Source organism: Nuphar pumila, chromosome 2 (assembly GCF_984573655.1).
Source record: "Nuphar pumila chromosome 2, dmNupPumi1.hap1.1, whole genome shotgun sequence".
Taxonomy (NCBI): Eukaryota; Viridiplantae; Streptophyta; class Magnoliopsida; order Nymphaeales; family Nymphaeaceae; genus Nuphar; species Nuphar pumila.
In genome coordinates, this window is record NC_143250.1 from 94,898,074 (window position 1) to 94,925,727 (window position 27,654).

At 39.1% G+C, this 27,654-nt stretch overlaps 1 protein-coding gene across 2 annotated transcripts; it reads right to left on the reverse strand.

Moving 5' to 3' along the window:
* Positions 1-4,876: 4,876 nt before the first annotated feature.
* On the reverse strand, positions 4,877-27,654 carry LOC149846211 (E3 ubiquitin-protein ligase IPI1-like). 2 transcript variants are annotated; one of them, XM_089996241.1, is made up of 7 exons: positions 27,504-27,654; positions 27,194-27,398; positions 24,156-24,325; positions 20,706-20,764; positions 7,565-7,590; positions 7,088-7,493; positions 4,877-5,694 (listed from the first exon to the last, which is right to left on the reverse strand). In XM_089996241.1, the coding sequence occupies exons 2-7, from the start codon at positions 27,339-27,341 to the stop codon at positions 4,980-4,982; spliced, it is 1,524 nt and encodes a 507-aa protein (XP_089852367.1). In that variant the 5' UTR covers positions 27,342-27,398; positions 27,504-27,654; the 3' UTR covers positions 4,877-4,979. The 2 variants fall into 2 exon arrangements, with proteins under 2 accessions (XP_089852367.1, XP_089852366.1); XM_089996240.1 differs by having other exon boundaries at positions 27,194-27,654.

The following is a 27,654-nucleotide window of genomic DNA, read 5'->3' on the forward strand; positions in this document are numbered from 1 at the left end:
GTTAAAAGAGAGTGTTATAGAAATCTAAGAGTCGTGATAATGAGAATTTGGAGAAGTATATGATAGCAAAGAAGGAAGCTAAAAAAGTAGTTCGAAACGTGAGGGATAAGGTATATAAGGAGGTTTATGATAAGTTGGATACCAAAGAGGGTGAGAAGGATATTTATAGGCTTGCAAAGATGAGAGATAGAAAATCGAGGGATCTGGGTATGGTCCGATGTATCAAAGATGAAACGCAAAGGGTTTTAGTTAAAGATGAGAAGATTAAGGAGAGTTGGAAAGATTATTTTGATAAGCTATTTGATTAAAGTCATGCTCAGGATTTTGAAGACTTCTAAATTCCTTTTCATGAAATGAATCATGACTTCATGCGCAAGATTCAAAAAAAAGAAATTAGAGAGGCTTTGAAGAAAATGAAATCAAGAAGGGCAGTTGACTCAGATGGTATACCTATCAAGGCTTAGAAATGCTTGAGTGAAAAAGGTTTAGAATGGTTGATAAATCTTTTTAACAAGATTTGGAGGACAAATAAGATGCCTAATGAGTGGAGGAAGAGTACTTTGGTGCCTCTATATAAGAATAAGGGTGATATACAAGATTGCACAAACTATCGTGGTATAAAACTCATGAGTCATACTATGAAACTTTGGGAGATGGTGATTAAGTATAGGTTGAGGAAGGTTGTCATGATATCGGAGAATCAATTTGGTTTTATTCCTGGAAGATCAACTATGAAAGCTATACATCTTCTTAGACAACTTATTGAGAGATATAGAGAAAGGAACAAAGATTTGCATATGGTTTTTATTGATTTGGAGAAGGCATATGATAGAGTACCTAGAGATGTTCGCTGGTGGACAATGATGAAGAAAGGTATTTCTCTCAAGTACATTAATATAATTAAAGATATGTGCGAAAGAGTAGTAACCAATGTCCGCACTTGTGAAGGGGTGACAACCAATTTTTCTATAACGGTTGGGTTACATCAAGGATCTGCATTAAGCCTTCTCTTATTTGCTATAGTGATGGATGAGCTTACGAGATCAATTCAAGAAAATGTGTCATGGTGTATGTTGTTTGCTGATGATATTGTTTTGATTGATGAGTCTATAGTTGGGGTTAATGCCAAGTTAGAATTATGGAGACAGACATTGAAAGCAAGAGGTCTTAACTTGAGTAAGAGTAAGACAGAATATATGGAATGTTGGTTTAGTAAGCAACGAAGTAATGATGGGAGTGTAGTGAAGCTTGGTAAGCAAGAAATACCGGTGGATGACTGTTTCAAATATTTGGGATCTATCATTCAAAAGTATGAAGAAATTGATGGAGATGTAAATCATACGATAAAGGTTGGGTGGATGAAATGGAAAAGTGCAACTGGAGTGTTGTGCAATCGTAGAATGCCATTGCAGTTGAAGGAAAAGTTTTATAGGACGACAATTAGGCCCGCTTTACTATATGGTATGGAATGTTGGGGTGTCAAGAGACATCATATTCAAAAAATGAGTGTAGCTGAGATGTGTATGCTTAGATGGATGTGTGGAAATACAATAAAAGATAAGATTCGAAACAAAGAGATACGTAAGAAGGTAGGCGTTGCATCCATTGAAAATAAGATGAGAGAAAATCGTTTATGGTGGTTTGGACATATTTGGCGAAGGCCTAATGATTCTTCAGTTAGAAGGATGGAGAAATGGGAAAATATATTAGTTAAAAGAGGTCGGGGTAGGCCTGAGAAGACTTGGATGGAGATGATAGGAAAGGATATGAATGCTTTGAACCTCACCAAGGACATGGCATTGGATAGAAATGATTGGAGGAAAAGGATTCATGTGGAAGACCCAGAATGATTTTCTTTTTTGGTTCATATCGCCAACCCCAATTGTTTTGGGATGAAGGCGTAGTTGTTGTTGTTTGTTGTTGTTGTGAAAAAGTGCAATCAAATTTTTTTCTAGTGAGTGTAACATAAGAATTTGGAAAAGATTACGGAAGTTAAACCAAGGTGGGACACACTACAGCCGGTAAAGCTTTCGCTAGCGAAATTAACATTCGATAGTGAAACGATTTTCACTGGCATAAATTTGTGCGAGTGACTATTTTTACTGTCAAACATTTGTGGCGACAGTGATAATGTTTTGACTGGCACAGTTTTTGCATCAGTGACAAAATTTCCATTGGCACGTATTTGCAGCAGTAAAACTGGTTGTAGTGACGCAAATTTGCATTAGTGAAACAGTTTTTTTCAGCTTATATTTGTCACAAATATCCCTTAACAATTCAGTAAATGAAAAAAAATTAACAATTACATTGAATGAAAAAATGTTAATGCTTGCATGATTCTAAGTTCTATAATTTACACCAAATGGAAGTCAAGTCTTCATGTTAATCGAGTGTCCAAACTCTTGGCTTGATATCTACAAGATAATAGAGCGCAACTATGAGTCTAAGACCCAATTTTCTTGTAGTGACATTTTTGTTTGAAAAGTTAATAACATGGAATTTCATGTTAGTGGGCCATTTCAAGCGTGCAATTTAAAAGTTCCAATAGCTACATCAACGAAGCATTGGCTTGTAATCCACAACTTCATTACAGTCTTGCTGAAGCAAAAATACATAAGTTGCAGCCAAAGTTCCAGTTACAAGGAAATTTGGAGGCAAGCATAAGAATGACAGGTGAATTGAACCAGCATTATCGGAAGTGCCATAGGGCATGGAAAATCGCACGTAAAGTAATACTAGTGGACGGTACCGAGAAGGAACCTAAATTAGTTCAGAATAGGAAGGAAGTGACTTTTCAAGGTGAAGAAATGAATAAGTTGTAGCTGATTATGAAAAGAAGTAAAAATAATGATAGATGGGTCACTACAAAATTAAATTATGTTATGGCTCATAAATAGTATGGACATCAACAAGTGCTAGAGTTTGGCTAAGTTTGACTATGTCATGAAGTATGAAAATACCTTAGTGATATGTATTTTACCAAGGATATTGCACATATATGCAATCTCCAAAATAGAGTGAAGACGACTAGAGGATATAAACATTCATGAATATCACAAAGCTATGTCCATTCTTTGGGGGTGAATTTGATCTTTCTTAAGCTTAAATGACATTGTTCTTTAGACATTGAAGTTAGTGGAAAGCTAATCCAAGAGGAGCACTTGTATCAATTTATTAATGAACTTAGACTTGAGTTTGAAACCACAAAATCTGATCTTCATCGAAATGTCTCTACTATTGTTGAAACATTAAAAGAGTTAACTTACGAAGAATGCCTCCAAGAATGAGGACATTGTTTTGGCGATGCCTAAGTTGGAATCCAACACTCGTCCTTACAAAACACCACATTTTGAAAAAAACTTTCAATGAACATGAGAACAAAAAGAAAATAATTTATCACTTTAGTAATGAACCAAGATACATAGAGTCATTTTGCCAAAAGAGAATGAGAGATGAGAAGAAAAAAGGGTGATGATGAAAGCTCAAAATGCATTGGATCAAAGTCCTGCAACCGCTTTTCAAAAGTCAAGCTTCTTCACTCTCGGGTGTCGCGGTATTCACTCATTTCAATCTCGGTAAGTCTTCTTAGATTATTGATTTTAGAACTCCATTTCATATAACTCCAAATGCATTTATTCTATCTAAATGTTAATTCAATTCAAATGACTCATGTACCTCATCGTCGATGGTACATCTCTTAAAGTTCAAAGTTTGAAAATTTTAAAAGTATTTTCTAAAAATGCTAAAAAAAATTTGCCATCGTTAACTTTTGTCACTATGATCGGAACCAGACAAACCTATGAACCGAAACTCAAAAAAATTGTGGTTTTTCTGCAAATACCTTCTTTTTTTGTTTACATATATAAATTGATAGTAATTTGCCAAAAGTCACCCATCTTATTTATTTAACAAAAGACACCCGATATTTAGATTATTACTTAAAACCACTTCTTTATTTGAATCAAACACCCTTTCATACCCTTCCCTGAGTGCCTGCATGGCATCTCAGTAAAGCCTTAAAACTTGCAAAGATAGTAAAGTCTGTACTTGTCCCCTCTGAATCTGTTTCTCTCAGCTCATCAAGGGCATTATACATCATGTCTCGGCTCAACTACCACATTTCAGCCTGACCTAGCCCACCTTCAATAGGATCACGCAATTTCAGGCCCGTCCAAACCGAACCAGATGGAATTTGTCGTCGGTATAGCAATTCCTGTACAATTGCATGAGACCGAACCAACCTGGTTAGAGTCCAGTGTGGTGACCCACCTGCACAAACCTGTTCCAGACGCCCAGGCCACCTCATCACGATCCTAGTCAGACCATCCCTCTAGCAAACCGTAGTCCCAACTTTAATGACATGTCACAAAGACAGGGAAAAGGACACGGGGACACCATTTCGGTGAAAGTTTTAGTTAACAGTATGTAAGAGGATACGACACGGAACCGAGTTGAGTATCCCTGTGACATGGCTTTTATGAGGTTAAAAATGTGATTTTTCTGTTAATGAATCAGCCGAACATTAAACACTAAGACCACTAATTGCAACATCAACATTAAAACCAAAAGTTTTCCTTTATAAATCCTACCTGATAGGATGTCAACAACTTAACAGCAGAGCCTCGGGGAAGAAATGTTCATGGTGGAAGCAGATAAAATTAAAACCCCATGTTAGGATATCTTTCTAGCCAGAACAGGACAGTTCAGTGGCTCTTACCGAGCAACATAAAACACATTCAGTCGTGAACATTTCCAGAAAGAACAGAGCAAAAAAAAGGACAAATAAAGAATGGGGAAGACTGCGCCGACCACCTTTGCAGATGTTTCCGTCATTCCAAGGAAAGCACAAAAATTCAGAGAAGGCCAACAAAAAATATTGTTTGCAGTTTCGGCCATTGGATCGCATAGTGATGCTGGAATTTACAGATTGTTTTTTTTTTGTTTTTTCATTCATTTTTTCTAAATTTATAATGAACGCCTCATGTGAATGGAGGCATTCGAGAAAGAGGGACATGGTGCTGGTATGGACCTTCTGATCGCCCCTGTCCAGCTCTATCAACATGTAACTGCCACAAACTGCTTCTGTTGGCAGAATCGGACCCACCTGAACCATTTGCAGAAGGTTGCCCCCGGGCAGCTCGGTCCGTACCAGAATGGGACGGCCACCAACTGCTTCTGCTAACAGAATCTGAGCCACCAGCACCACCAGCAGGAGTTTGCCCCTGTCCTGTTCTGTCCATACCAGCATAAAGCCACTGAACGCTTCTGTGGACAGAATCAGACCAACCAGCACCACTACCAGGAGTTTGCCCCTGATGAAATGGCCCCCACCAGTTTGATTCTCCATCAACCGGGACCCAAGGAAATGGAGCAAAACGCTCTCTTTCCCATCCATGAGCATGATTTTGTCGGCTGCCAGAACTCTCAGCATCTTGGAGGTTACGACTGGAGGCTGATGCAGTGGAAAAGAAGCCACCATGGTCAAGCGGTGCAGCAGTAGTGGCTGCCCCTAGATGGGAGGTGGGTATGGGGGCTAATGAGCGAGGAGCAGATCTTCGGGTTTGCATTGAAAAAGCACCGCGCATAGCTGGAGAAGGTGTTTGTTGTTGGTATGCATGAACACGAGCATGACCTCGAGAATTAACAATGTAGGGTGGCATCCCTTGAGAAATGACAGAGTTGCCAGCTCTCGATCTGTAAAACAGGAGAGGCATCAAAGTTAAAGAGAAATTCGCTTCTATCAAAAAACTCAACATGCACAAACATGCACAAGAAAGACCTAGGAAAGAAGACTGAAAAGCAACAAACTGAACTTGTCAAATCCTTAAGCATGAAGAAACTACTCAAGGGGATGTATCCTGTCATCATAAGCACCTTAGATAGTTTTTCTGATTTCAATAATGTTTATTTATTCATCACAGTCAAAGAGGAATGTCATAATTCAGTAAGAACTAAACATAAAACATGCACGGACAGTCGCTTGATTTTTATTCATAGCTGGGTAATAGTACTTAAATGGGCAATAAGCACAGACAGAATGACCTAGAATAAAACCAAGATTCCATCATTTCATACCATCAGCTGTACACAATCAGTGGTATACTTAGAGCTGAAAGGAAAAGGTGAAGGAGATTTTGGAGATAAAAAATTGATAACTTTACAGGTGCAGAAGATAGCTGATCACTAAAGTTTCCAAAATGGCAACTGGGTGATGGCATCAATTTTCACTTGGCATTTGTGTTTCTGCTGCACAGTGAAATGAGAATTCGTTACAAATAGTAGACATCTACAACACCAGGCAACCATCTCAGCCTTGACAATCTTAAAGGTGCACTGATGAAAGCCAACAACAAACCCCAACATATCTCACCCAAGTTCTTTAAGTAGTATATACAAAGACAGTGAGGGTCATAGGCCCAGCAGGACAGTTGCATTTGCTTTGGGCCTTCAGTATATTAAGAAAAGCAAACTTGTGTTGGAAAATGTATCAATGCAAGTGCTGAATCAATGGCTCAAACCTATGTCACATAGGTGCGGGTGCGGGTGCGGGTGCGGGTGCGGATGCGGATGCGGATGCGGATGCGGGTGCGGGTGCGGATGCGGATGCGGATGCGGATGCGGATGCGGATGCGGATGCGGATGCGGATGCGGATGCGGTACTTTAAAAAAACTTGGGTGCAGGGAGAGTATATATATATAATTTTTAACAGTTTTATGTTAACACTACGTGTATGTGTGTGCATTTATGTATTTATATATAATAATATAGATAAAAATGGACTTGATTAGGGTTAACTGAATCTACTTTTTGATATAAATGGACCTCAGTGTGGTGGACTTCACCTAACACAAAGGAAGCTGTGTCCAAGTGTCGCACCTGCCTGGGTGCGGGTGCAGTGCCCTGTTAGAAGAGTCCGTGTGACAGGTTCAAACCCATTTGAACTCGTGCCAAGGAAGCCCTTGCCTACCAATTAATCTCCAGTCAAGTAATGAACCTAAGTGGAGAAAAACTCGAGTGCCCCAGGACTAAAATTAAATACACAACATTAATTATCACAGTTTTTCAGTAAATAAACTTGCAACTTACCCGTGACCAAAAACAAAAGGAGAAACAAAAGCTCCAATCCTAGACATCCCATCTGAATTGAAAGTAGTTCTGGAAGACCCTGGTGTTGCAGTAGGTGCAGAAGCCTGATCAGTGCCCTGCATTGGACCAGTTGGTGGAGAGAATGGAGAAGAATGTGGCTCCCAATTATGATGGTGGAGCTCTGTACCAGGAAAACCGTGGGTGGACATATCAACAGGCCCAGAAAGACCAGCCCAGTGATGATGTAAAGCAGAGGCGTCAGTTACATTGTTGGAGTTATTGGAGGAGGAAGGTGGATGGATGGGCTGAACATGAACATGCAGAGCTAAATATGGGCATGCATGGGCAGTTGACAAAGTACTTGCATGATCAGCAAAGATGGTACGATTACCAAACAGATCTTGATCTGCATGAGAAAATTTTTAGTTTGGCTGATGGGCCTGACCTAAAACAGGAATGAAATACTTAGAAACTTACATGCATTTGAAGAAGAATCGATATCCCTGCAATATCACAAAAAATTAACACATAAATGCACATGCTTTCGGAGCAACAGATGTTGAACTAATAGCAGATTTGAGAGGGTTCACAAAATCTAAATGACATCCTATTAAAGCTATCACCAAATAACTCATGATTTGGGCTACGTTGAAGACAAGCATGTCGTGATTATCTGCACGTGCAAGCAACTATAGCACCATGCAGGTCTACATGCTCGTGGTTGTTACTGAGACAGAACAATATTAGTATATGATACTTTGGCCCTTGGTGCTCCATGTTGATATTCGCACATGTGCACCTTCTTCCATGTAGCAGCCGGAAGCATCTGCTTGCACCTTCAGGAGCATCACTATTATCAGAGCACCTAAGTGTACAAAGATCCTCCTACAAAAACTGCTTTAGATGTAAAGCATGGGTTACTCCAACAAGGCCAACTCAAAAAACCAGCCATTGCAGTGGTTTTACCAAGTTAGTTGTAGATGGTTTGTTCACTGTACAAGTGAAATTAAATTCAGTAATGCCAAAGTCCTTTTGTTAATCTTACTCTTGAAGCTACACGCTGCAACCCCACAGTTTGGATCACCAAGGAGGGAGCTTCGCTCATGCTCATTGATAGGAGGGATTGAGGATGCTCTTATCTTGTGATTCTAGCCCATGGTTACAACATACACTAAAACCACGGTCCACGGACTGTTAGACAATATGCTATCATATAATGTCCTTATTAGCAGTCATACCACAAGATTGTGATAATGTTCAGGCATAATCAATGAAGAAAAATAACAAAAAAAGAAAGAGAGTGTCTGCCTGAACTGCCTTAAAAACTTGGATAAGAGCAGTTGATATGGCCAGATTTAATAGCAAGCAACAGATCTTCAGCCACCTGCAGACTATATTAGGATTAGAATCTGTCGCACTGCCCAAGACAAGACACACTGAATAGCACCACGCATGTAAGATGCAAAAGTGCAAACATACAATAACTCATTTCCCATTCCGATGAGACTTTAACGGACCAGTATTTTTTTCCTTTCCCAAAACAGAACTTATTTTTAATGGAAGCCAAAACAGCACTGAGGATGAGGATTAAGCCAGGCAATGGTCACTGATCACCGTTTAGTCCAAGCCTGCTGATATGAGAAAATGTTTATTTCTATTATAAGCCTACCATGCTATCAAGTTTTGTCAAGGAGTCTTAGAACAAGACATTCTTTGGATTGATAATGTCCTCCCTCGTGTTGGATCAAGTGGGAACCCAAACTTTTGAAAAAAAAAACATCTTTATAATTTTCATGGTCACCATTCCATACACGATAGCAATTTCCACCTTTAAAGGAAAAAGGTTTTTGAAAAGGAAGGGCAAGTTGATATGTTCATGGGAAGAACATTCAGCAATAAAAATTTCCACAAAAAAACATATCTATTACTGTGAAAAACTAATTTTGGTATGAGATTGAATAAAAAACCAACTGAGGGTGTAAAAAATGCATCATACTATTGGCATACAAGAAATGGTATAACAATAACGCTGTTGGTGATATTAAATGGGAAGATGAGAAAAAGAATCAACCAAAGTCACATGCTCGGCCAAGGAATAGGCAGCATCTATGTGACAGCCTCAGGGCTGGACCCAAGTCAATTCAAACATGGGGCCAGTGTAAGTACTTCTATTAGGAGCTTTTGAAAAGCCACTATGAGAATAAAAAACATGGCTATGACAAGTGAGAGCGGCAAAACAATGGACAAAGGTAAGCCTGGTGAATGAATAGTACAGTTAACTTATGGCTGCCTTCTTGCTGAGCGGACACTAAGGTTTCCGAGTATCCTTCAATATAGTAAGGAAGCTTCTATCACACCATCCTGATCATAGTTGCTTGAAGCTGACCCCAATCTGTAAGAGCTTCATTTATGTCCTATTAGAAGCACAAGCAGGCGTTCACAAAATAGCAGAGGTTTTCATGCAATGAACATGCCTTTAATTGGTGGTCCTCATTAATGAGGGCTTCTAGAAATTCAGGAAAATGAGAATTGTAACTTGTAAGGTATTGTGTTTCAAAGAGAACAGTTTATTAGAACATATATAATGGTAAATCTGGAGACCGTATGGGAACATAATATTGTAAGGTATTGTGTTTCCAAGAGATCAGTTTACAACCTATATAAGTGGTAAATCTAGACACTGCCGAAAAGCTCAGACTGTCCAGCTTTTGATAAAATTAAAGGAAATCTCACCTGTTCCTTTAGATTATTCATGCAAACAAGGGATACATTGGCCCCAAGAGAATTTTCTTTACTGAGAAATCATACATGAAGTCTCCAAACACAGCCTAAGCTTCCAGTAAGTATCCAGGAAAAATCTGCCCAGTAATACAGTATATTCGTATAAATTTCCTACAATCAACAAATATCATCATGAAACACAAACAATGGTGAAGACACAAATAAAATTTGATCCTGATTTTGGAGTCCTACAATTACATAACCTCAAGAATTTAACGCTAGAGGTAAGTTTTGACAACGTGCACATACTGCATGAAGTTGCATGAACAAAAAAAAGACTAAAAGCTATTAACAGCAAAAGACTTCGTTATAGTTGTCACTGATAAATCAATCACAAAAACATATGAAGTATGGATATCACCAGATGCCCTTTCTAAGAAACCACTGGAAATATATATCTTCCATTGCATTTGATTTGATTCCTCAAGAATTTATGGAACTTGTATAAAGGTGAGAAATTGCATTCCATTTAATTCATTAAGAATTTATAAATTTCATATAAAGGTGAAACTTTGCAACCCCTTTTCAAAATCTACACAAAGTAGATTATGTTAAGAAAACTGCAAAATCCATCTCAGAGTCCGTTTCCAATGAGTGTTACGAAATTTTCAGGCCAGTTCATCCTCCAGGGATAGATTATAAAATCAGTGAAACACTACCAGCTAAACACCTAAAAAAGAGTGGTCCTTCTATTTCATGCATGCACACATTCATGGGCTTCTCTGCCAGGCGGGTCATGATCCAGGTACTAGCGAATTTTATAGTCGGATTATATAAAGCCACTTCGCCAAAGTAGTCACCAGCTTTGCTGGTTAAGGGCCACCTATGTCACATAAATGTGGGTGTGGATAAGGGTGCGGATGCAACGATGCAGCACTTTATATATATATATATATATATATATATATATATATATATATATATATATATATATATATATATATATATATATATATATATAATTTTTAACAGTTTTAAGTTAACACTAATGAAATAAAAACAATTATCATATCATTAATTCATCATGGATAAATTCATGCAATAAATCAAATTAACAATCTACAAGGTGGAGGAGTAAGGAGGAGGAGCAGAAGGAATAAAAAGAGGAAAGAAAGGAGAAGGAATAAAAAGAAGACAGAGAGGAGGAGGAGAAGGAATAAAAAGAAGAAATAAAGGAGGAAAGGGAAGAAGAAGAAAGAGAGAAGGAAGAAGAAGAAGAAAGAGGAAGCGGAGGCGGAGGAAGAACGGAGAGAAACGTACCTATTTCACCTCGTCGTCGCCACCGTCGGAAGAGGAGTCGGGGAGGGTGGCGCGATCATGCCCTAACACCCCACCCCTAATTTTATTTGTTTTTAATTGGACCAAAATGGACTCCTCAAAGTTGTCCTGGTCCATTTTGGACAAATATAACCCTAGGTGCAGGTTGACTGCACCCGCACCCATGTCGCGTTGCGTCAACGCGAGTGCGGCAGACTTTTTAATGCATCCGTGTGACATAAAGGGCTCAAAGACCCCGGTATTCTGGGGTAGTTTCATTTTGACTAAAAAGGATTCCTAAAAACTCAAAGTACTACATCATTGCTCACAATCTGCTGCCTAAAGCAGAAAACCCAGCATGAAACTACAAAATCCAGCACAGGGCCTTGACGCTACTTTTTGCTGGACCTAACTAAATAAAATATTCTCACTAGATAATACAGTTATGTAACTTATGTTAATATAATCTTTACCATAAATAAAACAAAACAGATATAAAAGATCTAACTTTACAAACATGAAACATCACCCATAAAAATATGAAGAGGAGTTTATCATTCCACTGAAAAGCCAGAGTATTCACAATCTTAGCTGAAGAAACTGTTGAAGGTAAGGTGAGATGCGCAGCAAACCGAGGTAGAGAGAGAGAGAGAGAGACGGCTGGACAATAATCGAACTTTTTTTTTTCAATTAGGGCTAATCTCTATATTAAATAGAGATAGTCCAAGGAACAAAATTACACCCAGGTCCCTCATTAAAGAATACAACAACAACAACAACAACTACGCCTTCATCCCAAAACAATTGGGGTCAGCGATATGAACCAAAAAAGAAATTCATTTTGGGTCTTCCACATGAATCCTTTTCCTCCAATCATTTCTATCCAACGCCATGTCCTCGGTGAGGTTCAAAGCATTCATATCCTTTCCTATCATCTCCATCCAAGTCTTCCTAGGCCTACCCCGACCTCTTTTAACTAATATATTTTCCCATTTCTCCAACCTTCTAACTGGAGCATCATTAGGCCTTCGCCGAATATGTCCAAACCACCGTAAACGATTCTCTCGCATCTTATTTTCAATGGGTGCAACACCTACCTTCTTACGTATCTCTTCGTTCCGAATCTTATCTTTTATTGTATTTCCACACATCCATCTAAGCATCCGCATCTCAGCTACACTCATTTTTTGAATATGATGTCGCTTGGCAGCCCAACATTCCGTACCATATAGTAAAGCGGGTCTAATAGTCGTCCTATAAAACTTTCCCTTCAACTGCAATGGCATTCTACGATCGCACAGCACTCCAGTAGCACTTTTCCATTTCATCCACCCAACCTTTATCCTATGATTTACATCTCCATCAATTTCTCCATACTTTTGAATGATGGATCCCAAATATTTGAAATAATCATTCACCGGTATATCTTGCTCACCAAGCTTCACTACACTCCCATCACTACTTCGTTGCTTACTAAACCGACATTCCATATATTCAGTCTTACTCTTACTCAACTTAAAACCTCTAGCTTCCAATGTCTGTCTCCATAATTCTAACTTAGCATTAACCCCAGCTCTAGACTCATCAATCAAAACAATATCATCAGCAAACAACATACACCACGGTACATTTTCTTGAATTGATCTCGTAAGCTCATCCATCACTATCGCAAATAGGAAAGGGCTTAAAGCAGATCCTTGATGTAACCCAACCGTTATCGGAAAATTGGTTGTCACCCCTCCACAAGTGCGGACATTGGTTACTACTCCTTCATACATATCTTTAATTATACTAATGTACTTGAGAGAAACACCTTTCTTCATCATTGTCCACCAGAGAACGTCCCTAGGTACTCTATCGTATGCCTTCTCTAAATCAATAAAAACCATATGCAAATCTTTGTTCCTCTCTCTATATCTTTCAATAAGTTGTCTAAGAAGATGTATAGCTTCCATAGTTGATCTTTCAGGCATAAAACCAAATTGATTCTCCGATATCATGACAACCTTCCTCAACCTAGACTCAATCACCCTCTCCCAAAGTTTCATAGTATGACTCATGAGTTTTATACCACGATAGTTTGTGCAATCTTGTATATCACCCTTATTCTTATATAAAGGCACCAAAGTACTCTTCCTCCACTCATTAGGCATCTTATTTGTTCGCCAAATCAAGTTAAAAAGATTTGTCAACCATTCTAAACCTTTCTCTCCCAAGCATTTCCAAGCCTCGATAGGTATACCATCTGGGCCAACTGCCCTTCTTGATTTCATTTTCTTCAAAGCCTCTGCAATTTCTTTCTTTTGAATCTTGCGCATGAAGTCACGATTTATCTCATGAAAAGGAATGGAGAAGTCTCCAAGATCTTGAGCATGACTATCATTAAATAGCTTATCAAAATAATCTTTCCATCTCTCCTTAATCTCCTCATCTTTGACTAAAACCCTTTGCGTTTCATCTTTGATACATCTAACCATACCCAAATCCTTCGATTTCCTATCTCTCATCTTTGCAAGCCTATAAATATCCTTCTCGCCTTCTTTGGTATCCAACTTGTCATAAACCTCCTTATATACCTTAGCCCTCGCGTTTCGAACAACTTTTTTAGCTTCCTTCTTTGCTATCATATACTTCTTCAAATTCTCATTATCACGACTCTTACTTAGATTTCTATAACACTCTCTTTTAACCTTAATAGCTAATTTGACATCCTCGTTCCACCACGATGTATCCTTACCTAGTGGTGCACCGCCTTTAGACTCACCCAATACCTCCTTAGCTACTTTTTTCATACCACCCGCTATCTTATTCCACATTGATTCTGAATCCTCCTCGAGACACCAATCAACTTCCTTAACTACCTGCTCTACAAACATTCCTTGTTTAGCTCCTTTCAGTGCCCACCACTTAATTCTAGGATCTATCCTATGTCTATCCCTTTTGCGGCATTGTCTAATTCTAAGATCTAAAATTAAGACTCTATGTTGTGTAGCTACACTTTCTCCTGGTATAACCTTACAATCGATGCAACAACCCCTATCTCTCTTTCTAAGTAGGAAAAAATCTATCTGACTCGTATTAACCCCACTTTTAAATGTTACTAGGTGAGACTCCCTCTTCCTAAACCAAGTGTTTGCTAAGATCATATCATAGGACAAACAAAAATCTAAAATCCTTTCTCCACTTTCATTTCTTTCTCCTATACCATAGCCTCCATGGATATTCTCAAATCCATCCCTACTAATGCCTACATGTCCATTAAGGTCACCGCCGATGAAAAGCTTTTCTCCATAAGATGTCTCTTGTACTACTCCATCTAAATCTTCCCAAAATTGATGCTTAATTGAATCATCTAAACCTACTTGAGGTGCATAAACACTAATAATATTAATAATATCCGTACCTAATATTAATTTAATAAGTAAAATTCTATCACCCTTCCTACGGACCTCAACTACATTATCTATAAACTGACGACTCATAACAATCCCTACTCCATTCCTATTCCTATTTATTCCTGTATACCAAATCTTATATCCCCAAGGTTCTATCACTTTAGCTTTCTCACCTACCCATTTGGTCTCTTGAAGACATAAAATATCAATCTTTCTCCTACACATAACATCTACTAACTCTACCAACTTACCAGTTAAAGACCCTATGTTCCAAGTGGCTAACCTAATTTTATGGTCTTGGACTAACTTCTTTACCCCCACCCGTCCAACAAAGTGAGGGAACCCTTGCCTATTTGACACCACACCCGGGCGCCGGTGTGACGCGTCGCTTCTGGGCGACGAAGGCGACGACCTAGCAACCCTTGCACATTTATCACTGTCTCCGAGCCTAGAGAGTACAGCGCGTCGCTCAGTAGGGAACGCCCCAACGAAATTCTCATATTGGTTCATTTTCATAGGATATGACAAAGTTTTTATGCTGGCTGTCACAGGCCTACCGCAACCCTCCTCCTTTATCCGGGCTTGGGACCGGCAGTGTATAACTACACAGGCGGAGTTGCCCTCATTAAAGAATAAGATTCAAATAACCTCTAGTTTAGAAAAACTTATTTACTAAAAACATCTTAGTCTCAACACTCCCCTTCAAGCTGGAGCATAGATATCAATCATGCTCAGCTTATCACAACACTTTGAGAAATTTGGTCTCGCCAGGGCTTTGGTAAAAACATCAGCTACTTGATCTTCGGAAGATACATGATCGGTGCAGATATACCCAGCCTGAACCAAGTCGCGAACATAGTGACAGTCAACTTCAATATGTTTAGTCCTTTCATGAAATACTGGATTGTTGGCAATATATGTAGCAGCCCTATTGTCACACATCATCAACATAGGTAGGGATACTTTCTCCTGAAGCTCGGTCAAGATTGATTTTACCCACATAATCTCAACTGCAGTCTGGGCCATTGCTCGGTATTCAGATTCAGCACTCGACCTGGCTACAACAGTTTGTTTCTTACTCCTCCAGGTAACAAGATTTCCTCCCACAAACACACAAAATCTAGATGTTGACTTCCTATCTTCAACAGATCCTGCATAATCCGCATCAGTGTAAGCAACAACGTCCAAAGATAGATTTTGTTTAAACAACAGACCTTTACCAGGAGATGCCTTTAAGTACCGAATAACCATCATAGCTGCATCCCAGTGAACTTTTGTAGGTTTGTCCATGAACTGACTGATTTTACTCACGGCTAATGAAATGTCAAGTCTAGTAACAGTCACATATAGTAACTTACCCACCAAGGATCTAAAACTGACACTGTCCACATACTCAGACTTCTCATCGAACATGTGAGTTTTGGGATCCATTGGAATATTAGCTGGCTTGGCTCCTAGCATTCCAGTCTCTTTTAATAAGTCCAACACATACTTTCTTTGAGACAACACTAAGCCCTCTTTGTTTCTTGCAACTTCGATACCCAGAAAATATCGTAGGTGACCAAGATCTTTAGTAACAAAGTGTTTCTGAATATGATCTTTTGTGGCAGAAATATCTTGGGCACTGCTCCCTGTTAATATGATGTCATCGACATATACCACCATAACAACAATTCCAGCACTGGTTTTCTTGATGAACAAGGAGTGATCTGAAGCGGACCTGACAAAGCCAAAACTCGACATTACCTCAAATAATTTGTGAAACCATGCCCTTGGACTCTGCTTCAGGCCATAAATAGCCTTCTTCAACTTGCACACCTTCTTACACTCCCCCTGAACCTCGAAGCCTGGGGGTTGTTGCATGTAGACAGTTTCATGCAAATCCCCATGCAAAAAGGCATTCTTGACATCCAACTGAAACAAGGGTCATCCATGGTACACAGCAACAGAAAGAACAAGACGAATAGTGCCAAGACGAGCAACTGGGGAGAAAGTTTCAAAAAAGTCAACACCATAAGTCTGAGTATACCCTTTTGCAACCAACCGGGCTTTGTATCGTTCAATTGACCCATCCGAGTTATATTTAATGGTATATACCCACTTGCAGCCAACAATATCTGCATCGGTTGGAGGATCCACCAAATCCCAAGTGCCCCTAGAACATAGGGCATCCATCTCATCCTTCATAGCCTGCATCCATTTGGGGTCGAATAGAGCATGACTGTGATAAAGCGGAACAGAGGAGGCAGACAAAGCCGAGATAAAATTCTTCATAGAAGCCCCAAGATTAACTTCAGAAACAAACTGAGAAATGGGATGAAGGGTGCACTGTCTTTTCCCTTTTCGCAGAGCAATAGGAAGATCCTCATCAATAGCAGAAACTTCAGTATGCTCAGAGATACTTGCCTCAGGAGAAGGAGATAATGGGGGCATGGAGGTAGGAGGTAACCTGTGAGTATACACTATAGGAGGATTTCTGTATCGAGACTCCCCAGAGGATGGAGCCACAGGCTTTGGAGTGAACGACTCTAAAGAAAAAGGGGGAATTGGCAGAAGAAAAACATCACCCTGACTCTCTTGTAACCTTGGAGTAGTACTCGAAAAATAAGGAATAGACTCAAAGAAGGTAACGTCCGCACTGACATACTCTTTATGAGATATAGGGTCATAGCAACGATATCCTTTTTGGTTCTTAGGATACCCAAGGAAAACACATTTAATAGACTGCGCAACAAGTTTATCTCGATCAGGACCCAGGTTATGCACAAAACACACACATCCAAAAACTTTAGGGGGAATAGGAAAGAGGGGGGCCTCTGGATGGAGAATTTGAATTGGGATCTGGTCTTCTACAGAACTTGACGGCATGCGATTTATAAGAAACCCGGCTGTCAAAACCGCATCGCCCCAGTATGTAGCAGGCATATTGGATTGAATCATAAGGCACCGAGCAACATTAAGGATTTGTCTATGTTTCCTCTCAGCCACCCCATTTTGTTGGGAGGTATGGGGACATGTAAATTGAGGTTGAATCCCATTAACATAGTAGAATTGAAGTAAGTCTTTGGATTTGAACTCAAGAGCATTACCAGTGCGAACAATTTTAACACATATGTCAAATTGAGTTTTTATCTCTGCAATTAAAGATTTTAGAATGACAGGACCTTGAGACCGATCTTTTAACAGGAACACCCACGATAGTCTCGAGAAGTCATCAACAATAACTAGATAATAACGACATTGAGACCTATTCGGAATCCTACTCGGACCCCACACATCTACATGAAGAAGATCAAACAATCCTTGACTTGATGGACTCTGACTGGAGGGAAAAGAACTTCGACAATGTTTTCCCAATTGACATGTTTCACACTGACAAGAAACTGAAGGAGGTATATGAGGAATGACACGACGAAGTTTTGTCACTGGAAGGTGACCCAAACGATGATGCCACAATAGAGGACTTGAGGATGATGTAACAGCAGAGTGGGCCGAAACCTCTGGTTGGTGAAGGTAATACAGACCACCTTCCTCATAGCCACCACCAATCCTTCTCCCCGTCAGCAAGTCCTGAAAGGTGCATCCCATACGCTCAAAAATCACTCTACAATTCAACTCTTTTGTCATTCGACTGACGGATAATAAATTCTGTGGAAACGAAGGAGCATGAAGAACATGCGACAATTGAAGAGTAGGGGTAATAGACATGTTTCCCTTCCCTACAATTGGGGAAGAGCTACCATCAGCAAGACGTACCCTTTTTTGACCTGTCACAAGTTTTAAACTCAAAAAGTTGCTCGAGTTTCCGCACAAGTGACCAGAGGCTCCAGAATCAATGACTCACCTACCACCTTGAGCAAATAGGTCATCGCCTGCCGAGCACACAACCTCCACAACAGAAGACTTCGAATTGGATGATCGTAAAGCAAGGAGCTCGTCATATTCAGCCCTGCTAAGAGTTACACAATCATTAGAGGAATCTGCATCTGATTTAACCACTTGAGCCATAATATAAACTAATGGGCTTGATTCACAAAATGCAGGAGCAACCACACGCGCATACCCACAATCAACAACAAGCCCGACTATATCAAGTTTTGACTTCACCAATGAAATCTGAGAAACACGACCTTCGACTATTCAGATCCAAACTTCAAATATAATTTTAAAGAAACTTGACCAAAACCTTTCACCTCAACCAAGGAAGACTATAAGCTGTAAATCAAGATCACACATCCAACACGACTTAGAGTGTGTTACCATCACACATCCGCCACTATGACAACCAGTAGCAACACCCAACACAGAATCCACTTCAAAAGACACGGTTCCACAAACAGAATATTTTTTTTTCAACACAGCAGGGAATCACGCCTGCTGATTCCAAAAAAAATTTATTAACATGCAGTTTTCAAAAGTCAGCTGAGTGAAAAGGATCACGACACAGCACCCATCTTCTTGCTGAGTCAAAAGGATCACGACACAGCTACAAGATGCACGACCAACAATACTATGAGCACGCAGAGACTGCTTTCAAAAAGATCATTACACAGCACCCAGCTGCTTGCTAAATAGAATCTGAGCACAACCAGCGATAATATGAGCAAAAAAAAAATATTTCAGTCTAGAAGCGATACAAACCCACACACAGTCTACTGTTTGCAAATCTGGTCAACTGCTAGCAACTGCAAATTCAGATCTTCTCCGACGTTCCACAAAATAATCAGATCTGAACTCATCCAAGGTATAGATCTGTTTCTCTTTCTTGATCAGATCTCAGCAACCACAAACGACACCCAGATCTCAGCAACCACAACGACTTTGGTACTCCAAGCTGAATACGATCAGATATGATTCCCTTATTAGGTCTTCACCACGATATGCAGATCAGCGACTCTTAGATCTGGTCGACGCCCACTTCATACCTCATCACAACATCCAGACCTATAACCATCAGATCTGGTCTACGACCACTGCAGATCTTCATTACGACGTGTAGATCTGATTTCAGATTTGAATCATGACCGAGGTCAGACTGCAGATCTGTTATCAGATCTGTCCCACGTTGTTCCAAAAAAAAACCTTCAGACGAACTGCAGATCTGATGTCCTTCACGCTATTTCAGCCGCGGCACACAAACTCAGGCACCCAAGCCCGTACGTGGCTCTGATACCATGTTGAAGGTAAGGTGAGATGCGCAGCAAACCGAGGTAGAGAGAGAGAGAGAGACGGTTGGAGAATAATCGAACTTTTTTTTTTCAATTAGGGCTAATCTCTATATTAAATAGAGATAGTCCAAGGAACAAAATTACACCCAGGTCCCTCATTAAAGAATAAGATTCAAATAACCTCTAGTTTAGAAAAACTTATTTACTAAAAACATCTTAGTCTCAACAGAAACAAAAAATATAGATAATCATTTTGAATGAAGATTGTACTCATCATTCATTAATGACACTCAACTATTTGATAGGGATGAATAACTAAAACAACCCAGCTAATCAATCAAATATATTTGATCTGCGCCCAGACCACCAATCTGACATAGTGAACAGAGACTGATTTTAGATATGGCAACAGAGTTCATGTTTTAATTTCTGAATTGGTTGAGCAGAAGCTTCCCATCCCTTGTTCATTTTTGTAGGAAAAGAAGAGAAAACTGACTAATCACTTCAAAGATCAAAACCACTAACTTCCTGGACAAAGAAGTAAATTTGTCCATGTTACCCAACCAAGGAGAAAATAAAGAACCAGAAACACTTGAAGTTCTGCAAATAACTAGAATCAATAGCAAGGTGGACCAGCATGCAGAAGTGGGGATTGTAGAAACAAATCCCAAGACTTTTGGAGCAATTCATAGTTAGATATGAAATTGAAGTTATTGTCAACACTTTTATTTCCACAGCAAGCATTGTACACGTAGTTCAAATTTAATTAAGAACATCTATATAATTCTTAAATTCCAAATATATATATATATATTACATCAAACAATTTTAATTAATGGATAAAAAATACACTGCAATAGAAAAAAATGCAGATGCCTGATGAGATTGTTGTCACTATCTGCATTCCATGTACCATACTAATTTGACAAGTTCATAGTTCTGTCCCACATATTGCAGTTAATGAAAGTCAATATCTCAAGAAACAAAGCAAGCTCCATAAACTGGTAATCAGCTTACTCAAAAGATGATGACACTTGAGTAAATCCACGAAATGGACACCAATGGACACCAAACGGCTACAATAATAACAAAGAAAATCATGTCAGGTACCATCAAGAATACAATATAAATGTGCTTATTTCAGATAGAAAAAAAGTTTTAAATTTTGGTTATAACACAAAAATCACATATAATCAACCTTTGTGAGCATGTCGTTTTACTTAACAGTGGATCACACCAGATCAAGTGATCCAACCAAAAAAAAAAAGGAACACAGCATGCAAAAGGTTAAGATTTCAGAGCTCAGCTTCCAATTCTTTAGTTTATTTCTGTCATCATATGAAGTAAATACAGTTATCCACTTGCCATGCTTACATCTGATGTTTAAAACAAAAAAAACACAAAAAGAACTACATCAAAAGAAAAGTGAAAAAATGAAATAGTTTCCACAAAGATAAAGGTGGAATACAAAGCAACTGAAAATAGAAGGGTGACAGGAAAGATGGACAAATAGTGACATGATAGTCCCCAACCAGTTAATCTCAGTACCAGCAAACCCTATCTTAAGAACCACACGATACACTAACACACTTCTCTTAAAAACATAATCAAATGAAAAAGGAGAATGACATCCAAAAAATTAGAAAAGCATCATAAAAAAGTCTAGTAAAACAAATAATTGAGTCACACAATCAAGTAAAAAAAAAACAACCCAATCTGTTAGCATTTATCTTACAACTAAATGATGCTTCATCTATTGACATTTAAGAAATCGAATTCAAACAGGTCCATTACTGCCTATATTTTATTTGTAAAACTAATACACAAGCAAGCAGACATGCAAACAATGTAAAGATCTATCAAAAGGAAAGATCCACATTTTTCTTCCACAAGAAGAAGGTTTCTGTCTTTCTGAAAATAAACTCCCATTCTTCATTCAAAGCTCTGATTGAGCTATTTCAGCCGTCTTGGTCCAACCGTGTAACCTAGTGAATCCTGCCATTCTACTTATTGTCATCAAAATACTGCCATCGTTTTTCTTCTTCTCTTCTGCCTTCTTTCTTAACTTCACTCTTAATTTAATAAGTCTGTCTCATGCATATACACAGTTCTCTATCACCATTCTTTACTGTGTTCAGACTTCAGAAAACAATAGGTTCAGACCAACCAACATGGACAGTCCACCCACCAGTTTCCAAATCCAGGACAGTGCAAGCCAAAAGGCAGCGTTTTGTTTGTCAAACAGAGTCTATGATAGGCCCAACAATCGATACCAAGGGCATCCCTGCAAAAAAAGTGTTCTAGCCAGTTTATGGCCATCACAAGCCAGATATTCGCAAAGTGAGTGACTCCCTTCAAGATAGTGTCAAAACTGCCAGTTTCTAGCATCACCATGCCCAAAATCTGTTATGGAGCTACTAACGATAACAATTTTCACAAAAACTTTATACACTTAAGCCCTCTCTGGTTCAAAATTGACATGGTGATTTGATGAATTAATTGTTAAAAATCAAAGGCATTTCGGTGGTAATAGTTAATGTATCAAAATCACAATCTCAAACTTGAATTTATATGGTGCATAAGGGCATAAATTTGTGGTGAACATTGTCAATGTCCAAATATGGCTGTGAACATCTACTCCTCCCTAAACACACGCACACACATTTCTGTAAAAAGTTCAGCAGCTTCTAGATCTGCTGAACTGAATCACACAAGTAATATGGATTGACACAATCCACGCAAACCAAATTATCAAACTGGGTCTCCTTTAGGGATGGCAGTGGACCGGGGGAAAGCGGGGCCCCGCCTCGCCCCGTTTGGACCGGGGATGAAGGGTATGAAACGGGGATGGAGGCGGGGACGAAGGATAAAATCCATCCCCGTCCGGGGGTGGAGGCGGGGATGGACGCGCACTTTTCCCTGCCCCGCCCCGTCCCTGCCACGATCCCCGCCTCATCCCCGCCCCAACCCCACCCCGACCACTTTTCCCCACAATATCCCCGCCCCGCCTCATCCCCATTTGAACCGGGGATGGAGGACATGAAACGGGGATGAAGGCGGGGGTGGAGGATAAAATCCATCCCCGCCAGGGAGGCGGGGCGGGGGTGGAGGATAAAATCTTGAGGCGGGGCGGGGGTGGAGACCTTGTCCCCCGCCCCGCCCCACTGCCATCCCTAGTCTCCTTCCCTCTAGCTATTAAAAGGTCACTTACAAAAACTTCGGAAAACCCACTTGCCGCGTGCTCTTTTTTCCTCAAACTCATAAATCTACCTTCTCAGGCATGAGCATTCAAGAAAAAGCCTCCCTTACATCAAATCAATTTTATTAATATCAAAATGGTATCAGTTTTTCATGTTGGGGTGATAAAATAAGGACAACCTTATTTAAGTGAAAAGACCAGACAAAATGTCCTGATAAAATTATTACTGAAGATTTGCAAAAGAAAGGTTATTCATAATGACCAAGAAAAAACAACTGGTAGATAAGCGACATACACAATTTTCAAAATAGTAGTGCATTTTGCAGTAACACCTCATGATACTAATAAAGACAAACATATGATATGATCTGATATGATTTTCACAATTCCCATTGGAATGCCTATGGAAAGAAGGCCATTTTTACTTCAAATTCCAGCTATATAACATAAGATGATTAATATGATTTGCTTATTTTACAAAGCTAACATACTCCTTCCTCATTTTCTTCATACTACCTAAAATTTCCCCAGATCATCTTCCCTGAGATTCTCCTTTTCATACACCAATATTTTGCACAATGCAACTTGCATTGAAAAACTCCTATTACTACAAGTAATCATATAGAAATTCTCTACTTTAAGCCATAGTCAGGACCAAAATCTCAATAAACATCCATTTCATTACTGTTCGCTCTACATGTGCCAACAAGGCAATCGGCTACTTATGGAAGCACAATCTCAGACGATCATGTGCTTACTGACATCACACTTAAGCGTGACAAGGTACAAATAAGTCATATAACCAGGACAACCAATAAACTGATTATAGTTTTTCTTTGTCTTCACATGGGTAGAACACTGAAGACTAAAACCATGTTCGCTTTGGTCACAGGTGGGGATGAACAATCACAGCCAGCTAAGAAAGTAGAAGATGGCAATCACAAGATTCAAGGCAGGAACAATCACAGCTGGCAATCACAATCACAACTTATACTTTTCTCATGTTTCACTAACATTGAGAAAGTGTTGCGCTTGTGATTTACAATCGCAGGATCTTGAGAAAATCCAAGAATCACAGGGCGTTGCAAACATGCCCTAGGGAAATAATCTTGTGGGATTGCGTACCACAGATTTACCCTTATGCATTTATATACAGGCACATTTAATTAGACAGGGACCAAATATAGTAAATTATCCTTTTGCCAGCAGGCATGAAATGAATAAAGAATTTAAAGATCAATAGACTGATTCAGTTAAACTAAACTTACAATTTCTGCATAACTAAGTTCATAGAGATCCTCATCGTGTGCCCATTCATCCACACCAAAATCTGCAAACGCACGATATCCATTTGCGAAAAGCCACTGACCCTTCTCAACTTTTCGACAATTTGGGCACTGCATTGCTCCTTTTGCATTGAATGCTGAACCAATGCAATCTGCAGAACAATGAAACAGTATATTAGGAAGAGAGGAGAAACAAAGATATGGCCCATATGCCCAATCAGCAGTTCAAGGTCAAATGTTCACAATGCCCTGAACATTCAATGATTTTGAGGGATGTAAGACAAAAAATCCAAAGCCAAAACCATGAAGATATCATCCAACATCTCCGATAATAACTGTCAAGTCGGGATGAGACAAGTAGTCTAGGAAGTGATTGCAAGTGCATGAGAGTTGAAAACAGAAGCAAATCCATAACAATGAGAAAGGAAAAACTTCTTTCTTATTGCCAATTAGATACAGTGAAGACAGTCAACTATGCATGCTTCTAGACTCCATGACCTCACAGCATTTGAAGAAAACTACACATTTTTAAAGAACCGAGACATATAGTTACTAGACATTTCAACCCATCAAAGAAATGAATGTACACTGGATAAAAAAGGAAAATGATTAAAATCCAGAAGAACTTTATAGTGCAAGGTCAGAATAATCATTGAAGCAAAAAAACATTCAATAATTGCCTTCTAAAATCAGAAACAGCATCAATATGGCTTTGTCAATGCTGACAAATGACAAATCAACAATAGTCAGTTTAAACAAAAAGTTATTCCTGTAGCCTTCATGCAGAATAAAATAACAATTCAATGAGGAATTGAACCCTGAAATCATAGGATGCTTATATACTGCATTGTGCTTCTCCAGAGCACACAAAGCGCACACACTATTTATTATTTGTTTTGCATCAAAATGATTTGACGCCACCCTAGTTGTCCAACAATGTGCCAAGTTGCTTGGTTGGTTGCAACACATGGCCTATTAACAAACAAGGAGTGTAGATCCAAAAAAAAATCCAAGTGCCAACTATGTTGATCGAAGTATTTAGGTTCTCAAGTGATGTAAATGTTACATGGAAAGAAGAAAATAAAACAAAATAACCTTCAAACATCTTTTTCAACAGAAATAAAAGGTACACAGACCATCACATATTTATCGCATGAACTGGAATTATGTGAAAATAGAATAAAGAACAATTTTTTAGAGCTTAATGGGTAAATACTTATCTGCTTAAATACAAGCTTAAATTATTCTTAACTAAGTTATTTCTCGCCTTGAGTAAAAAGTGGCCCAGTGCATTTTTAGATGATCATGATCTACACCTACCACATGTTGACATTTTTACTAACATATTTATAATAACACATTTATAGTTGCAAATTATGTATAAAGGAACCTTTTAGTCTTTCCATAGATTTGGACATGCTTTCGATATGTTGACCACCCTACAGGACCCAATAATGGAAATTTTCACAAAGGCAGTTTAATAGCAACACCTTACAACTATGGAGTGAGACAAACAAGCCAATATTGTGGTAAGGTATTGTGAAATAAAATATCCAAACAATGCTAAATGCCATATCGGATACAAACATGGCATATGCCTAGTTCACAGATCTTCCAATGATCTAATTCCTCCCATACAAGAATTGGGGAAACACCAATATAGGTGATAGATCAACTTTCAACAGATCCCTTAATCAAACAACAATGACAGGTCTATTCATTAAGTATCAGCCAAGTAGGCAAGTACTTTCTTGCAAACATACACATAGTGGTACGCCATCAAATTTGAAAGGATTTTACCTTTTCTGTCAGGTTTTTTAAATGAAGCTCCACTATATTCAATAATATGGAGATATACCAAGACCAATAAGTTGCTTCAACGACAACAACATGTGATTGAATACTTTTCTTCACATGTAGCATTTTGAATTTTTGAATTTTCAAAGCATTATTAACTTTATAATTTGCATCAAACACGAACTTCGATTGGGCACAAGAATGTAGAACTATATTTCTAGAAGATAACTGAATTATTTACATAGCCAATTCATTTTTGACAAAATTAAAGATGAAACCATATCAGAAACCCAGAATAACGTGAAGGAAATGGGAACCTAGAATATATCCATACTGAGTCATAATATGGCATTCCATTTTCCGTGTACCAAAGCAGGAACCAGTTTGTAACATATATATGCAACCAGTAATAATCCAGCTATTGAATGGTAGATCACCCAGATCTAGTATCAGCAAAACCCACCTAGCATACTGTTTAAAATTAATATTCTTCTAAATTAAACTTGTAAAAAATGAGTTTCCGTGCAAGAATAGATCTCAACAATATATGATTTGAAGATGAGACAACCAGATTGAAAATTGTATCAAGACTACAAACCCCAAATGTTTTGTCTTAGTTTTCCCATCTATTCCACAAATGCAATTATGAGCATCACTAAAGATCAAATCTTCTGGAATGCAAGTATCTGTATATCATAATCCATAACCACAACCAAATAAACGAACATCACAAACAAATGTGTATCCCCGAATATATTTCTGCAAGTACTTACTACTTGCCAAATTCAACCGTACTAAAAAAAACCACCATCTCAAAGAAGCAACATAGGCAGGACATGTATCTCTATGTACAAGACCTTAACAGAATGAAATTTGAAAATTTTAAATCCAATTATAACAATTTGCCAGCGATTACAGATAGAGAAAACAACATCGCAACCATGCATGATGGACAATCCTGAGTTTGATTAGTTGACAATAGAGATCAAAGAATGCCCCGTGAACAAGCAAACAAAATAGATTCCCTCCACGAAACCAATCAGCGGCGAAACTTCAAAACTAATCAAACAAGCACACCATCCCGCGATGGAATTCCGGCCCGTAAACTAAATTTCCCACGCCAAATCATCAAAAATCACAACCAAAACGACAAGCAACAAAAAATCCTCCTAAAAAACTAAAAAACCGCCAAGGTCAAAAAGAAAAAAACCATATTTAATTACCGAGATGGAACTGGTGTCCGCACTGCAGCCTCGCCGTGGACCGATCCCCGCAATCCACCACCGCCTCCAAGCAAATCGAGCAGGGCACCGCCGTCCCGCCCACGAATGACATCCCCTCCTGCTGCTGCTCCACCTCTCCGATTCCCATGATCCAAGCACAACCCTAACCCTAAATCGCTCAGAAACTCAAATCCTCCTCCAGACCCTAAATCGGTAACCATCCAAGTGCCCGATCACGGACCATTCCAACCAGAAGAACGAAAAACGACGACAACGACTAGGAAGAAGAAGAAGAAGAAGAAACCCTCACTCTGACAGTAATTCCTCCCTCTGAGAGCCGGAAATCGACGAAGGAGGTGGTCGGCGATCACTTTTCGGCGAAACAGAGACCGTTTTTTCTTATAGGAGTGCTAAGTTCCGGTGGGGGAAGAAATCTCGACCGCACAGCCTTCCAGTTTTGT

Coding starts and splice junctions, on each gene's coding strand:
- LOC149846211 (XM_089996241.1), bottom strand. CDS start 27,341: ATGGGAATCGGAGAGGTGGAGCAGCAGCAGGAGGGGATGTCATTCGTG. Junction 24,326..27,193: donor CGGACACCAGTTCCATCTCG/GTAATTAAATAT, acceptor ATTGTTCTGCAG/ATTGCATTGGTTCAGCATTC. Junction 5,695..7,087: donor CCTTTTGTTTTTGGTCACGG/GTAAGTTGCAAG, acceptor CCTGTTTTACAG/ATCGAGAGCTGGCAACTCTG.